Source organism: Trachemys scripta, chromosome 11, assembly GCF_013100865.1.
Source record: "Trachemys scripta elegans isolate TJP31775 chromosome 11, CAS_Tse_1.0, whole genome shotgun sequence".
In the NCBI taxonomy this organism is placed as follows: domain Eukaryota; kingdom Metazoa; phylum Chordata; order Testudines; family Emydidae; genus Trachemys; species Trachemys scripta.
The window spans coordinates 36,408,053-36,426,044 of NC_048308.1; the positions used below are offsets into that span (position 1 = coordinate 36,408,053).

The 17,992-nt window shown below is 38.1% G+C and overlaps 1 protein-coding gene across 3 annotated transcripts in view; it reads left to right on the forward strand.

Annotated features, from left to right (window-relative positions):
* PPIG (peptidylprolyl isomerase G) overlaps positions 1–17,992 on the forward strand; it is a 37,007-nt gene that overhangs the window by 717 nt on the left and 18,298 nt on the right. Inside the window, exons 1-8 of one of the 3 annotated variants that reach the window (XM_034786138.1) lie at positions 6,468–6,486; positions 8,919–8,998; positions 9,108–9,182; positions 12,248–12,355; positions 12,895–12,939; positions 13,905–13,992; positions 15,642–15,671; positions 15,829–15,968. In XM_034786138.1, coding sequence (XP_034642029.1) covers positions 8,938–8,998; positions 9,108–9,182; positions 12,248–12,355; positions 12,895–12,939; positions 13,905–13,992; positions 15,642–15,671; positions 15,829–15,968 — 547 coding nt within the window. In that variant the 5' untranslated portion in view covers positions 6,468–6,486; positions 8,919–8,937. Of the gene's footprint in view, positions 1–6,467; positions 6,487–8,918; positions 8,999–9,107; positions 9,183–12,247; positions 12,356–12,894; positions 12,940–13,271; positions 13,608–13,904; positions 13,993–15,641; positions 15,672–15,828; positions 15,969–17,992 lie in introns of those variants that run through there. The other 2 variants (XM_034786137.1, XM_034786139.1) reach the window with 2 other exon arrangements.

Consider the following 17,992-nt stretch of genomic DNA (forward strand, 5'->3'; position numbering starts at 1 on the left):
CTCCACGCACGTAGGTGATGTGTTGCTGGCCACATTTTCAGTCCTCCAGACACAAATCATTAGTGATAATTCCAGCTGCTGGTACACAGGGGGCCGTGCTCCCTGCCTGCTCCAGAGTTTGAATGAATCCTCTCTCTCTCTTCTCCCCTAGCAGACAAAATCACCAGACTCTCTGCTCGCCACATGGCCTCGTCCCCTCTGGAACAGTAGATGTTGCTTTGAAGGGTGCTCCATGGCTGGCTGGAGGGTCTCTGTCTTTTAGTTTGAAGGGCTGTCCCAACACTGTGCATAGATTTTTTTTTTTTTTTTTTGTAATAGTGACGACATCAGTTATAGACTCATTTTGCTTGCAGGCATTAATGAACTGAAAGTAGAAAATATTGCATATGTATGACAATACATTTAGCAGAGCCGTTAGGACAGTATGAATGAAGGAGATTTCAAAAAGTAAGATGATACATGGCTTGTTGAAATACACATAGCTAAACCTTCCATTCCAAGGCTAAATATTGCCTTAAAACTCCATCTCAGTGAAGGAATTGCCTCCCATAAATATATGGGGCTTGGTAAAGTATCTCTGGTAACTAATTGAGCCCCTGAAGCCCTTTAAGTTCTGATTATCACTGTATTTGTGCATAGGGGAATATGAGCCAGACTCTTTTTAGACTCGTCGATCTTTAACACCAAAAGGGACCATCAAGATGAGTTAATCTGACTTGCACATTGCAGACCACAGAACCTCGCCCACCCACTTCTTTTCATTTTAAATCCACTTTGTAAAATGCTTGCATGTTCTTTTAAGAGAAAATATTTATTTGCTCCCTATTATCTACAGAGGAGGCCACATACTTGAGCTCTGTGGGGCAGGGACTATTTGGTTGTTTTTTAATTGTGTTTTTATAAAACACATAAAACACTATGGAGTCTTGGGGCTTGTCTACACTTAAAGCACCGTAGGAGCACAGCTGCAGTGCTTAGTGCCTAGTGCCAATGAGAGAGCTTCTACCCCGAGAGGCGGTAGCTATGTCGATGGGAGAAGCCATCCTGTCGACATAGTGCTGTCTACACAGGGAGTTCAGGCCGTATAACTGCGTTGCTCAGGGTTGTGGATTTTATACCGACATGAGTTCATAGTGTAGACCAGGGGTTGGTCTGTGACTGGTAATCCTAGGCATTACCACAATAATAATAATAATAACTGAGCTTGAATCTCAAGCACTCTCCATAAAGCATTACCCTATTTTAACTTTAGCTCAGTTTATATTGTGTTGAATTAGTCAGTTTTATCTACTAGTTATTTGTTCAGTGAGAACAAATGTACACAGCCAGTCCAGTATGAAGGAGGTGTACGAGGAGCAACAACAATGATAATGCCTTGATGAGTGAGCCTGCTGTCCAATTATCTGTTGGGGAGAGGTGCTAGGTTTCCTACCATTGTGCTGACTGTCTGCTAATCTTTAGTATCTAACTATTTCTCTTCTTCCTTGTAGCCCCTGAACCTACTGTCTTGAGGTTGTCTTGGCTGCTCTATTTCTAGAAGATTTTGTTGCCAGATTGCTTTTTTTTTTAATTCTTCTTCCCCAAAGCTTGACTTTGTGTACAGTTTTCAAAAACAGAATCTGCATAGTAAAATGACATGGTTCTTGTCCTGTCCCTGCTGGTCCCAAAGTTATGAATAGCAGAAATGAAACTGATTAGAGTGATTGATTTCACTCTGCTATTTTTTGGAAAGTCACGGCAGCAACAAATGCATTGAAGCAATCTGAAGACAGAGGAACCATAGGGGCTAGAAACGTTATTGTTAATGCACATCTAAATTCTGTCAAGTATCAGAGGGGTGGTTGTGTTAGTCTGGATCTGTGAAAAGCAACAGAGTCCTGTGGCACCTTAAAGACTAACAGATGTATTGGAGCATAAGCTTTCGTGGGTGAATGCCCACTTCGTCAGACACATGTAATAGAAATTTCCAGAGGCAAGTATAAATATGCAGGCAAGAATCAGTCTGGAGATAACGAGTTTAGTTCAATCAGAAGAGGGCCTCACCCTCTCCAATACATCTAAATTCTGCACTCTCCCAACTACACCAGAGGCTATACTGACGTAGCCTCTGGTGTAGACAGCTCTAGGTCAGTGGCAGAATTCTTCCACTGGACCTAGCTACTGCCTCTTGGGGAGGTGGATTACCTACACCGAAGGGAGAATCCCTGCCATTTGAGTAGGTAGTGTCTATACTGACCATAGACATACCCTATATAAAGGTCATTTTCTACTATTGATCTTTCTGCAAATATCTATTTGACACACACACAAACACGCACACCCGCTGCCATGGGCCTATACCCTGGGTGGAGCCTGAGGCAAGTATTTGGCCTAAATTTATACACTGGTTCACAGATCATAATTACAATTGTAATTTCTCTCTTCTATTGCAAATGGAATTTTCCTTCTGTACTAGAGGGAGGCTGTGAAGGATGGAGCCCCATAACAGTTCAGGGACAGCACTTAGGTTGGAATCATAGCATTCCTTTGGGGAAGGTGAGAGGGGTGGAGGTGAGATAGGTTGGCCTCTCACCAGTGTGTTTTCCTGGACATGCTGTTTATGTGGCGGGAAATATTTTGTGTTGGTCTTTGGTTAGTAGATTAATCCTTTGATAGTTTGGTGTTTAGTAAATTTTTCAAAACCTGTGAGTGAGATAATAGTAGTGAGGGTATGTGCAAGTGGGGGGGAAAGAAAGTAGTGGAATACATTTAAATAAGAGACATAGGGTTCATTGAAAGAGATTATTGGGAGAGAAATGGGAGAAAGATTAAAATAAAGGGGGAAGAGATAGAGAACACAGGAAGAAAGGGATATAGCAGTTGAAGGAAGAAAGAAAAAAGAGGAAATAACATTGAAAACAATGTAGAAAAAGATATAGTATGATCTGTTTTAGGAAGGGAGAATGGAGTGAAGGAAAATAAGGTATAGGAAAAATAAGGCAACTTGTATTATAAAAAAAATTATAGAAAATTGACAATATGTTATCAGTGACAAAGTGTGAAACTGTTTTATTCATTTAAACTGTAGCGGGCATAGCTTTGTTAGAGGGGTAACATAAGTATTTTTAACCCTAATTAGTCAAATTATTCCTTGGGTAAACTGTGTTTAACTATTAGGCTTCTGATTTTTGGTTTAAGCAATACACACAGATAAAATGATCCTGACACAAAAATGAAAAAGAAATATTGGTGTTTATCCAATAAACACTGGAAATGGTTACTTGTGTCTAAGGGCTTGTCTACATGGAGCAGTAATGCAGACCACGGGGGTGTAGCAGGGCAGTTTACCCCTTTAAAGCCTGCAGAGCCAGGGAGCAGTGAGCCCTTACCTATGGAGAAGCCCACCAGGTAGGTGTTGGGTACCAGCTGATCCACCTAAGAAGTAGCTAACAACTGGCTCTGATTTCCAGTTGGAAGACATAATTGAGGGCCCAGCTCTATGAAAGGGAGGGCCAGAAGAAACAAAGTTTTTGCTGGACAGCAACAGAAGGCTGCAACAGAGCAGGTAGGGCCTTGCAGTTCCCCAGAGGCTAAGGAACAGCTGTGACCCTTGAGCTGCTGGGGCCAGAGCAGTATCAGTCCAGATAAGGACTGTCACTTTTGTTACTTCTCTGTGTTCCTTGCGTTTATGTGACAGAAGAGTAAAAGAGCCTGCGCAGAAAGCCGAAACAGGGTTTGCACGTAGCTGACTGTTTTGTCCCTTGAGCTGGTGAACAGATGCAAACTCACCAGCCTACAGGGAGCGTGATTTATAAAGTGCACTGATGTGTTGCACATTAATTGGCCTGAGTAGACCCTCCTAGTGTGCATTAAATGTTTGAAACAGTACTACGTTAAAGCATAGTATGGAACACTACAAATAGAATACTCATCACAGTATATACTACTGTATAATATGTTACTCATTACAATATATATAAAGAGAGAGCCTGAAAACCTGCAATTTTTAGACATCTACATAAAACTCAAAAATTCCTAAAAAGAAACCCTGAAAAATGTAATGTATAAACCCCCCAAAACAGAAGCCCTAATTATGATCCTTTACATGCTCACAAACTTTGAAAAAAACTTTGGGGCTAAAAATTTCTCTGTGCCCCACCCACCCCTCTGTCCCTATGTGTCCCTGGATCCCCTCTCTCTGTCCCCATGTGTCTCTGTGCCACCACCCCCTGTCCCTATGTAGCTCTGCACCCCGCCCCATCACCATGTGGCCTTGCACCTCCCTCCCCCCTGTGGACCTGTGCCTCCACTCCCATTCAGCCCCTGCCCCAGTCTGTCCTCCCGCACTAGCCCTTATGAGCCCCAGTCTGACCCCCTCCCCCGCAGTACCCCACGCTGTATGTTTCCCCATAGCCCCTGTCTCCTGACCTGGCCCGCTGTGAAGAAGGCAGCTCTTTCTCTTCCCTCGCTGGCAGGGAGCTGCTGCTTTGGTCTATCACCACAGCGCCCTCTGGTGGGCAAAAGTTGGAACCACAGAAGTTATTTTCTACTGGGAGCTGCTGCTGTTCTTGTGCCACAGTGGCCTCTGGTGGGCAAAAGGCAGAACTGCAGCAACATTTCAGCACAAACTTTTTTCTGCGCAAAAATTTAAAAATATGCAGGGCTCATTAATTATGTGCAGTAGCGCAAAATTCCCCCAGGAGTATCTTCTATATCGCTACATATGCATTGTCCTAAGGAGTCTATTTTGTTTGCTTTAAGAAGTTAGTGAACCAGCGCAAACTATTACAAGGCAAGCATTTTTTCTAAAAATAATTTAAATTTTTCTTAAATCATCTTCAGGATAAAAAGACTTACAATACCTTATTTTATTTCTTCGATTCTAGTAGCTTGTAAGTAAACTTTTGTTTCATTTTAAAAAAGCAAATGAGTTTGTTCTGTTCTTATGTGTGGCATTCACGATCCAGAGGTTATTCATGATTTAGACATATTCATTCCTCCACAATGTAGGCAGAAGGCAACTTGGGCTTCCTTATTAGTCTTTTCAATTCAGACTCTCTGCTAGACTGCTGCAGGACCACGCTGACTCTAGTTTGCTCTGTCTTCACCTGAGAAGGCAGCTGCATGGTCATCGCCTTCCACAACAATGCAAAAAGTATGAGAATTTCTCCTCACAAACTGCTAGGAAAATCAGATTAATCAAATTTCAGTAACTGGAACCTGTTGATTTCCTTTGTAGCAATCTGAGGGCGCTATGTATGAATCTGCATTCCTGCTGTCTCCCTGAGAGTGTATATGTTAGTGTGGCCTAGTCCATCCTACCATTTTACTACACTTTCAGTGTGTGCATTTGGGGAATTACTGCCAGGTTAATAATTATATTATGAGAGAGAACTTAACTTTACTTGTAGATAACATATTTTGAGGAATTTTCTTGGTCTGAATCGTTGTAAAAACTCAAGCTTGGATGTCAGGGACGGTGTGCTAGGCTAGAGTAGGATACTTTGAATCATTAAATGCAGAAACAGATATAGATTAATATTAATGGCCTAATAAGTATGCAAAAATTTTGTATATAGTTCCATATAGAAAATTTAAAGTTGGAAATACACTTCTAACATTCTGATACGTTTTTGTTTGTTTGTTTACAATATTGAAAATGTTTCCTGGCTTTTTGTTAAGGTCAAAGAATTGAGAGTTAAGGTTCCATAAAACTAACTTTTAACTTGAACTCCAACTTACTATCCATCAATATGAGTAAGGGTATATAGTGCTCAGTATGACTAACTTTAGACATTTTTCAGTAACTGACAGTAAATAATAATGTAATACTTTCTACGCATATGCTGGCTGCAATCTCTCCTTCATAGAAAAGAGTTTCTTAGTTTCAGTGAATGTGTTATAGAGGGGAGCCAAGGAGAGAGGGCGATAGGGTCCAAGAGAGAGGATGATAGTAGAAGGAAAGTATTGCAAAGGGCACAGTGCATGAAGAGTGATACTTGTGGAATGAAGTGAGGGAACAGTTATTGTTTGTTATTGTACTAATAAAGAGGGAACATATACTAAAACATAGACAGGAAAAGACGCACCAAGATAGTCAACATAAAGAAAGAAACAGTGCCATGAAAGGGAAAGAACAAACACAAGAGATAAAAAGCGGAAAATGTGTTTAATAATTGCTATAAAGCTTAATGCAAAACTGTTAAATTACCTACTCAAGATGTGTTCTGTTTTTAAAAGAAACCAATAGAATGGGTTGGGTGGGTTATAATTAGAGCAGCTCCTGTATACTAGGATGATCGGCATCTTAAAAATATTTGCAACATTAAATGTCTAGGGCTAAACGTGTCAATATTGTCATTGATTTGGTGGATCTTGATAAATTGTTTTTACATTTTGACTCTTATTTTTCTGGCGTTTATAGCACAAGTCCCAGTCTGGCATTTCTGCAGTGGCCTTTGCCCATCTTACGCAATTGCAAGGAATTTAACAATACAAAGTAGTGAAGTACGAAGTATTGCTTATTTTTTTCAGTCAAATTTCTAAAATGACTAATGCAGCTTACAATAGTCACAGGAATAGCCTATCACTTAAAAGATTGCTAAGTTCCTCCACTGGACTCAATTATCGCTGACTCAAATTCACTGAATAGTTTTGGCCAAATATGTGTGTGCGCGTCGGCGGGGGGGGGCAGGAGGGGAGATAGGAGGTGGGAAGGACTTGGGGATATTCACAAAATGGTTGGAGGAGGCGGCAGAAGAGGAGGTGTTGGTGCATTATAACCTTTGTCCCAGTGATTATTTTGCATTAATGGCAATTCATAGTCTTTCATAATGACAATGACTATTCATTGGGCTAGAAAAAGAGAATGAGAACCACTCTACAGGCTGGCGGTTAGGGCAGTAACCTAGGATGTGGGAGATCCACGTTCAAGTCCTTGTTCCAATAATGCTAATTATTTAGATGCAGTGGAACAGCTTCAACAGGAGCAACTGAGATAAACCTATACCAGAATATCCCAAAGCCCCAGTGGTTAGGGCACTCTTCTGCAGTGTGGGAGACCTGAGTGCAAATCACTTCTCCATATCAGGCAGAGGGAAAATGGAACTTTGGTCTCTCACATCCCAGGTGAGTGTTCTAACTATTAGGCCTAATGGTTATAAGGGAGGCACCACTGCCTCCACTTGTTTTGTGAATTTAGCCCTTTAAAAATGCCCCAAATGGACATTTTTTTTTTTATTTGCTGAAGGATTTTTTTTTTTTTTTTTTTTTTACACTTTTTGGATTCAGTTCAACCCAAACCCAACTTTTCTTCAAAAAATATATTTTTTTAACTACCAACAAACTGAAAAATCAGTTATATGCCCAGCTCTACTGCTTAGGAATTACAAAGTCCATAGGCTGAAAGATGTATATCAGTAACTGTGCACAACTATTACAAGGCAGGGACCATATACCTTGTAAACTCTGTAAGCAGCTGTTGAAAAATGTGTAAACAAATAGCTATGATGCCTCCCTTTTCAGTATAAATAGTGAAGGGTAACACAGGGTCCAAGTATTTGTCATATGCAACTTTTTTTTTTTTTTAGGCTAGTCAATTTATTTATTTGGTACAAGTTTAAAACCTCAGTGAACCTTGCATCTCTTCCAATTTAATCTCAGGAGTATCTTATTTCCCACTCCCCATATGATACTTTAATATGAACTTAATATTGTCTATCTTATGTAAATCTGTGCTATTTGACTTGTGTTTACTGAATAGTCCTTCAAAAATATTCTGATTTCTTATTATGGCCAGTAAGAATTTGTCTGTCATACTAGGGACTTGTTTGCTTTTCTTGGCAAATAGTTCAGAGGTAGTCTTAATAAGTTGCCTGAATGCACAGACCTTTGGCCTCAAAGTTAACTCCTTCTCTTCACTTCATGCCCCCCTTGCCACTTGATTCAGCTTTGGGTCTGAAGATCCAAGGCCTCTGGGAGCAAATTATCTAAGTACTCTACTGCATCTTAACCTTTTACCCAGCTAGGAGACCGGAAGATCCTAAGCTGTTTGTCTTGTTCCCACTTTTTTCCAAATCCTCTAATTTTTCAAGTATGTTCTTATAAAGCCAGTTAGGAAGTTGGATGACATTCTCATCAACTGATGCTTTATTCTCCCTTGCAGTTTTCTTGTATGCTTTCCTCTAAAAAACTATGGGACAGTTTTCACTTCAAGATTGAATCTAAGTAAACATGAATGAAGTCAGTATTGCCAAACCCAAGCATTCAAAATCATGAGTCTGGCCCCCCAAAATCCAAGATTGGCTTAAATCACAAGATTTAAAAATAGTGCATTATTGAGCCTTTAGAATACTTTCATTCATGTTTACAAGCTTTGTTTACATGGTCTGCAACCATGAGAACTGGAATTTTTGTAAATAAAAAGTGAGATCTTTTGACCTCTTTGATTCATCAGAATTGGTGATTGTAAGCTCTTAGTTTTGAAACCGGGACAGTCTTTTTGTTCTGTGTTTGTACGGCGTCTAATACAATGGCACCCTGGTCCATGACTGGGACTCCAATGTGCTCTTGTAATACAAACAATAATAATCCTTTGACTGGTGTTGCAGGAAAAATGCAGTATTTTGTGTTAAAGCTCCAGCAAGTTTTGCAAGAGTTGGTAACAACGTTAAGTTAAACTTAATGTGCACAGAAAACTGTTTTTAAGTTATTTTTCCTTTTCATCCTAAAGAACAAAGATTAACAGCTCATAGACTTTCATATTTAAAACAACTTGAGATTGCCACCTATCTCAACGCTCAGTTTTGCTCATTTATGTTTCAGGATGACCACACTTATTTTCATTCATAAAAAGCTTTTAGGTTGAAATCAAGTGAATATATAGTTTCAGTACACAGAGGAGAAAAACTCAAAGGTTTATATATTTTTGTTGTTTGCAGTCTTAAAACTTTTGAAGCCATGGGAATCAAGGTCCAGCGGCCACGTTGCTTTTTTGACATAGCCATCAACAATGTACCTGGTGAGAAAAATAATTACTAGGCTATATTATTTTTAAGCAATATAAATATTTAATGGTCAAATGAAGACAAATATAATTTAACTTTATAAATGTGTGGAATTTTTTCCAGCTGGAAGAGTGGTCTTTGAATTGTTTTCTGATGTGTGCCCAAAGACATGTGAGAATTTTCGCTGCCTTTGCACAGGTTCGTAGATATTTATGATTTTTAACTTAATTCATTGTTGGTTAGTTTCATATTGTGAATTACTATATTCAGCAGAATCCCCTGTAGATATCGAATGATTATCACTTTTTGCATACCAGAAAATGAAGGTAGACGTTAAAATAATGGGTCTTGGTCTCTGTAGAGATTTAACATCAGTGTCTTGCGTGCATTTAATGCAGCACTTGCAGTTGTGGCATCAGTTAGTACATGGAGCACACGCTAATGAAACTTTATTTTAATAAAAAATTAGTTTTGTATTTAAATTTGATTCTTTTAATTTAAATACAATTTTTAAATAAACCTATTTAAAATTAAATATGAAATTTACAACCTGTTTTAAGATTTAAATTTACTGTAATCTATTAAAATCATTAATTTAAAATACAAAAAATAATATTAAGCAGTATGTTTGCTGGTAAGTTTTAAAGAAAGTAAAATCACTGACTTTTTGTGTAAGTCACTGGTTAAGCACCTGGAACCAGAGCTTGTTGAAGTGCTAAACCAGCTTTTGACAGCTGTAGCCTCTACTGCAGGTACGGAGAGAATGTTTTCTTCATTTCAGTTAATTCAAAGTAAATAACCGTAGGAGATGAAAAAAGTAGGACCAGTTTGAATCAATGTATAAAAATATGTATGATAGGATGAGATTTACTAGTTCTAAAATCTCGAAGGACTTAGTGACCAGAAACAATCAGTTCAATTCACAGATAATACTTCCTTTGTTTCATAAATCAGTTTTAAATGCAAAACATGTTTTTTGAACTTTGTCTTGTATCTACTTTTAAAGTAGTTTTATTTAATAATAAAAAAATTAAAATGCTGGTTTTGTGCATTTTAATTGAATTTGAATTTCCATCCAAATAGAGCTTGGCACAAATCACAAGTAAAAAAGAATAATCTAAAATAGGAAATTCATCATTCACTGTTTTCTAACATAATAAAAATTAAGGCTTTAGTAATTGCAAGTGATATAATTGATTAAATTAATGTGTGTGTGTGTGTGTGTGTGCGTGTGTGTGCATGTGTGTGTGTATATATACACATACATACACACACAGAGTGTATCCTGCTGGTTAGCAAAAAGAAGCACCAATGTTGGTGTAAAAGGTTATATTTAATTGCAAATCAACATGTTTTAATGGTTACCACCTAATGAGAATCAACTTTTCTTTAGAAAAGTTAGTAGAAAGTACAAATGCAAAATATGATTAAAATTGATGATTTTAATCAAGTTTTCCTGCTTGTTTAATTTAAATCATGATTAAAGTCAGTGATTTAAATCAGTTTGTGCTGGCTGAAACTATATTATAATAACTAATCCTGAAACTGATAAGCATACAGTAAAGGTAGCCAATGAAAGGTCAGGAAGTTGGGCATTAATGGACTTTCTTCTTACTCCTGTGATATACTGAACTACCACTAATATTCATGGTCTTTGCTTTCTAAGATTGGCCATCCACGTCTTAACTATCCCCTTTGGTTTTTTCTTTGTAGCAGATGTGTGGTGATCTCTAATCCCAAATTAAATTCAAATTCCCTGTTTCTTAGTCAAATTACCAGTCTTTTCAAAGCCCTATCGTGGAAATATTTTTGAAATGGCATTTTTATCCTGCTGAATTGCTACTTTAATTGAAGAATATTGATATTGGTCCAAGCCTAGTAATTAAAGTAAAACATTGTTTTAAATGGTGGTTGTGAATCTGACCCAGATTTCTCCAACCTCCCTCCGTCAACTTGTTTCCAAGATAACCTTTTAACAAATTTCTTTTCTCCTAAAAGTTCGTCACAGTAATGGATTTATAGAAATTTGCTTGTTTTTTCTCTATCTCCAACATTTCCCACCATCTGCCCCCTCAATATTTTTCTTACATTTCAATCTCTTGCAAGTTTTTGCTTATCACTTCCATGTCAGAAACAAGTAATATATGTGCACATAAAGTAGTTCAAGCTCAGAATTTGAATTTGATCTTATTATTGAAACATTGGGAATATATATGGTCAAAAGTGTTTAGAGCAGGGGACTAGAAATCAGTTTCTTGGGTTTTCTTCTGGCGATCAGTCCAGATAAAGATATACTCAACTTTCTGAAAGTGGCGGAACCTTTGCAGGGTTTTCTCAAATGTCTAAAAACTTGTCTTTAGATTATAGGAGACTTTAAGTCAATGTAGTGCTGTTTTAATTTTGGTGTTCGTTCAGTTACCTGCCCTTCAGACTTTGTACATATTGCCGCCAGCGGTGTGTTAGCCTTTTAGGAGTAGTCTTTGAGGTTTTGTCTTGACAGGAAAATTTATACAAGTATAATTTTACCACCATAGTTATACTGGTATAATTCCCCATGTGGACAGTCTTACTCTGGAATGATAATACATTTAAGGTTCTGAGTGATGCTGGTAAATTTCCCTTGGAGACTGGTGTCCTATCTACAGCTTCACCACAGACTTCCTTTGTGACCTTGGCCAAGTTACCTTGGCCAAATTTTTCAAAAATGGGTATTGAAATGGCGTAACCCAAGTTTTGAGTGCCCAACCTGAGAGACCTGGGATCTGACTTTGAGACGTGCTGGGCACCCACAACTCCTAAGACCTTCATTTGGAGCTGTGAACATTCAGCACCTCTGAAAGATGGGTATCGAGGAAATAAGAACCAAAATCAATGGCCAGCTTTGGACTTAATCTACTTGTCTGTGTTCCCATCTACAAAACAGATGTTTGCCTACTTCACAAACTGCTTTGCAAGACTTAATACACCTCTACCCCGATATAACACGAATTCTGATATAATGCGGTAAAGCAGTGCTCTGGGGTGGGGGGGCTGCGCACTCCGGCGGATCAAAGCAAGTTCAATATAACGCAGTTTCATCTATAACGCGGTAAGATTTTTTGGCTCCCGAGGACAGCATTATATCGAGGTAGAGGTGTAGTTAATGTTAGTCAGACTGTTGGAGCTCCTCCCATGAAAGATGTTGCACAAGTGCAATGTATCTTTTTTTTATTTCCCTCCCCCCCCCCCTTCCTTCCCCCGCCTCTTCCCTCTCTCCCTTTTAGGTGAAAAAGGTACCGGAAAATCGACCCAGAAGCCATTGCATTACAAAAGTTGTCTGTTTCACCGAGTTGTGAAAGATTTTATGATCCAAGGAGGTGACTTCAGTGAAGGTAGGACACAGCCTTAAAAGAAAACTCCAGATCTTAAATAGTAAGATATTTTTAAGAGTCCTATTCAGCACTCTATATTCAGATGAAATGTCTGTGGACTTTAAGGTGTGTGTTCTTCGAGTAAGGTGTGCTGAATAGGGCCTTCAAATAAGAACATTTTTATAAAAAGCTTTTGGTTCCATTATCTTTATAGCTTGGAGTGGTCTCTCAGTGGAAATTTTTAGTGTAATGCAGTGTAAAGCATTGTATTTCCCAGTAGTAGTCCTAGCTTGATCTAGAGATATGTGAGACAGTGCAGAATAAATGGAAAAGCAATAACCTACATTTTCTCAGTCCCATTCTACTTAAGCAGACTGTCAAGATGTAGCTTCCTATTTGACTGTTCTTGAAGATATTTTTACTTGGATGCAATAATTGAAATATCTTTTATTTTATGATACTTTCTTTAGGAGTCATTAGGCACATCTTGAACTTTTAATGATTTATACTTTGACTAAATTTATTTGTAATACAATGTGTTGGGTTTTTTTTCTTTCAAGGAAATGGGAGAGGAGGAGAATCCATTTATGGTGGTTTTTTTGAAGGTAAAGTTTTCTTTATCAAGCCAATCTATATATCTTTTCAAATGTTCTGTCTTATAAATATTAAACTTGTAATCCATGGTCTTGCTCCTACAATCATCTGGGGTCTGTGCATACCAAATCTGAGTCCCATTGGGTTTATTTGGGTTCTTCATGGGCGCAGTGGTCTTTGCTAGCTGATCTGATGGCAGTATGAAGGCCGTAAAGGTGTATTTTGTTTACTTCACAATTTTGTTCAGAAAATGTTTGTGTGTAAGTGAGGCTCAAGCTATTCTGATTCAAATTTGTCAACTTTATCAGACTTACATTTGTGCATATCTGATTCTAAACTTGCTATCATGATTAATTTTGTGACTTCCGTATCCAACTTGATCATCTTAAGTAAATTAATTTTTCTAACAGCAAGCATTGTGTAAACTCATCCTGGTATCTGAAAGTAAAGCTGCTTATTTGGCTTGACACCAGATTGGATCACCACCATTAATAAAAATTCCTCATCAAAGCATAGTTAAAAATTATATTGATGATGCATGAGCTAGAAAAAAACCCAACATTTTGGTCTTCCAAAGATGTATGCATCTGCATGTGCCAACAAGAGTGAAAAATAGCGAAGGCCTGCTCTTACTATACTCAGATGTTGCATGAGTATATACAGGAAGTACATCTGTTGAGTAAGTTTCATTTTTACAGTCACTTTTCCTACCATAACTACAATTTAATAGGCAGGTGAAAATAAGAAATTACGTTTATTTTTCTCCTTTTTAAATTCCAGGCATTAGAATGTGAAGCCTAATGTATCCCAAGAACATGACATAATATACTTTATTTTTAAGCTAATTTTTTAATGCTCTTTACTGCAGTGATAAATTTATCTGGGTTAGCTGAGGGGAAAAATAGATAAATGCATTTAAATAATAGAACAAAGTAAATATTTGGTATTTTAAAGCAATCAAAAACACTTTCTCTAGATGAAAGCTTTGCTGTAAAGCACAACAAAGAATTTCTTCTGTCAATGGCCAACAGAGGGAAAGATACAAATGGTTCACAGTTCTTTATGTAAGTATTGTATTATTCTGATATGCATGTTACTTACAACATTAAAGTTGTAGTAATCATTTAATTGTTAAATAGAAAAAGGTTTAGTTTTTTGTTTTTTTTTTGTTTTTTTTTTTTTAATCAAATGGGAACTGGTTTTCCAGATATGAAGCTCCATGCAAAACAGCTGCTTCCTAGAAATGCTTATCTTGGAGATAAACTTGATCATTTTTAGCACTCCTTATTGTTTTGGATGAGTGCTTCTTATACATAGAAAACAATTTCATTACTTGCTTCTAACTTTGGCAAGTAATGCAAAGCTAATTGATATTCTCAGCAGACTTCTCAATTTTGTGTAAAATGTCTTGTCTGCTTAGACTTTTGGATGGGAAAAGCTCTGGGGATTATGGTAGCTGTGTGTGTGTGTGTGTGTGTGTGTGTGTGTGTGTGTGTGTGTGTGTGTGANCGGTGTGTGTGTGTGTGTGTGTGTGTGTGTGTGTGTGTGTGTGTGTGTGTGTGAAGTTGCGGTTTTTGGAAAACATTCTAAGAGCAATCTCATTTTAAAGGAAAAAATAACCACATAGCTAAATTTATCACCACATATAATAAATCTAAGACTGAATTTATCACAGTATATCTACAACAGAGAGATTCCTTTGAATAAGGCTTATCTACAGAAAACATTCTCTCTTGAAATTGATCCCCTGTTACCTATAATTGATAAAGATCTTTCTTTTAATTAATGTGATGAGTTACATGCATCATCTACAAGTAGACAAGTTTCAGAGTAACAGCCGTGTTAGTCTGTATCCGCAAAAAGAAGAACAGGAGTACTTGTGGCACCTTAGAGACTAACAAATTTATTAGAGCATAAGCTTTCGTGGACTATGCATCCGAAGAAGTGGGCTGTAGTCCACGAAAGCTTATGCTCTAATAAATTTGTTAGTCTCTAAGGTGCCACAAGTACTCCTGTTCTTCTTTTTACAAGTAGACAGTTATTTTTGGGTTGCTGACCAACCTTTAGCCTCTTTCAGCCCAGCTTCTGATTTCTCTTATGACTGATACTTGCATGCCATGGGATTTCCAGCCCTGGCCTGTGTGGAAGCTTGTGTGAATCACATGCATTGTCTGTAGGTATAAAGGTCTTCTTGAAGAGTCTGTAAGTCAGTTCTAGAGCTACATCAAATGTCATGAAGCAGGTGGCCAGCTGTTTTTCTTTTCTGACTTCTCCCTGCTTCCTTTTCTAATGACTATAAGACTATTTGCAGTCTCTTTTGAGATAGATTCATTTTCTTTTTAAATCTCCCCTCAAGTGTTCATTAATTGAATCAATAATAGCATTTTGTGATACCATGTATACAAGATACTATCTAAAAATTGGATTAATGCTAGAATATCTTCATTTACTTCCTTAAAATTTTTTATCAAACAAAGTAAGGATTTTAGTAGGAACCTTACGTAATGTTTCATTCAGTGATACTTAAACTATGACTACATGGCTGTTATAAATGGAACAAAACAGAATTCTTAATTTATTAGTTCATTCAAGATAATTTTTAACTTATTACATGCACTTAATTTTGTTTCAAATGCAGTTTTGTTTCCTTTGTAAAGGGTGCTAACTTTGTTTTTCTCTTCCTTTTAATTATTCCTTTTGATGGTATCAAAAGAACAACCAAGCCTACACCTCACTTAGATGGGTAAATATCTTCTCCTTTATTTGTGTTTGTGAAGTGGACACTGCTTTGAAAATTTTAGATGTTAAATATTTCTAATCATTTATTGTAGTAGAAAACTTGCATTTTATCTTTTTTATATTCTTTATTTATTTTTTTAATTTATTTTTTTAAACTTCAGACTTCATGTTGTTTTTGGACAAGTCATCTCAGGACAGGAAGTTGTGAGAGAGATAGAAAACCAGAAAACAGATGCATCTAGTAAACCATATGCTGAAGTACGAATACTGAGTTGTGGAGAGTTGATTCCAAAATCCAAAGGTAAGGTTGAACTACCTATTTCTAACACATGTAAGTGTAGCTTTTTTCCTCGGTTCTTATAATAGTAAATAGAAACATGTTTGTAATGGATGGAGAGTTCATAAAGACATTAGTAATTGCCCATAGTAAACTGTGTACCTTCTAGTAACTGAAAAGCTAGTGACAGAGACATTATTAAAGAAATGTTATTTTGTTAGACATATGATTTTGTTATATAATTTATCCCAATGCTAAAAAAGAATCTCCCACATAGTCATATGATCAAGCAACCTATAGACAAAAGAAATCTCAATCTCTAACAGCCTATACGAGTTGGCCCCAGCTGTTCCTCTTCAGTCTTTCTTCCTTTGTCCTGGCAGCTGGAGTGCACATTTTGGCACTCCAGCCTCTTATCTTTTGTTTCTCCTTCTAGGAACAAGGAAGAACTGCAGCTCCCCTACCCCTGGCCATTGGGGAATGAATTAATGCTTTTCTCAGTGATTCTCAAGGTTTAGGCCTTTCTATGCTAGCCCAACCTGCTTCTGGTACTTTTCTGATAGGTACTGCATAAAGAGTCATCTGGCATATAAATATACTGATGTCAGTCTGACTTTTCTTAACACCTGCTGCTTCTATTGAGCTTGTGGTTCTGGGTATAGTCCTCCTCTACAGTGCTTCAGGTGAGTGAGTAGGTTAGGAAGACCTGCAATTTGCCCTGCTGTAAGTATGCTTTGTAAGGTACTTTGAATTATAAACAGGGATATAACAGAATCTGCCTCTTTCTCTGGAAAGGATGCTCTGCTGTGCTGTGCTCTTCCAGAGCTGAACATGGTGTTGGAAGTAAGCCCCTGCTCTTCTGACAAAATAATTCAGTACAAAGACTGCTGTCATTGTGATGGAGAACCCCAGTACAGGAGCCTCAGGATGCCTGTTTGGTAGGAATTTTAACAGGGACCGTCTTGCTTTCTCATTCTTAGCACCTTCCAGATGATGCCTACTCGGAAGGGTTGCAACAAGGATGTTGAAGCACAAGACAAGGATTACCCTGTTTCTTTGGCCTAAGGGAAGCAGACGAACATTCATACTTGAACTTCTTGATTTATTTCCCTCCTCTTTCATGCTATTCTTCCATCTTCTGATATGATTGGCAGAAGAATGGCTTTGGGTTATGAAGTGATCTCCTTCATTCCCAAAAATTCAGTGATAGACTGCATTATGGCTAGGGGTGTCTAGAAGTCGGACAACTTTTTCAGCTGGTTCATAAGATGTCCTGGATGTTAGGATGTCAAATTTTATTTTCCAGCAATTTCCTTGGATAGCACTTGTCTTGTGACAGACATAATATTATAACAGTGAATGGGAAGGGCTAGTAGATATATATGAATATATATAATGAGTAGAGCTTGTGGGTGAGACAATCCCTTGCATGATACATATATCCTAGTCCACCCTATTCCCTTCATAGGACTATTCTAAAAGGTTGGAAACTGAATGACTAACAGAGGTTTTAGTTGGAGCTGAACTGTCTGGTGCCTTAAGACCCTGCCTGAGGGCTTTAAAGTTGCATCAAGCAAAAGAATAAAAGAAATAAATATAAAATCTTTTTCCTTTAACTTTTCCTGAAAGAAAACAGACTTCTGGAGAGATCTGACTGTCTGATCCCACCTGTATGTCTGAGTCCTGGGCCCTCTTCTTGTGCCTCTTCGCCTGGGTACTGCTAGGAGTCTGGAGATCCTGCTTCCTGTAGCTGCTGTGATGTGCCACAGAGGGAGATTGCTGCCAGGGCCGTGGGTTGAGCCACTCAACAGACCATGAGGCACAGTACTAGATACTGGTGGCTAGCAGGAGAACATGGAGAACAAGAGGCCTTAGAGGCGCCAGGAGCGGGCAGGTGGAGGGCAGAGCTGAGTGCGGGGAGGAGTGTGGGCCCCCAGGAAGGGGCACTAATGCCGAACGAGCCTGATGAAGGTGCTACCTGGCAGACTATGACGGAGTTCGTGGTGAGTGGAGGACTCTGCTGTTAGCAGAGAGAGGCCCTGTGCAGG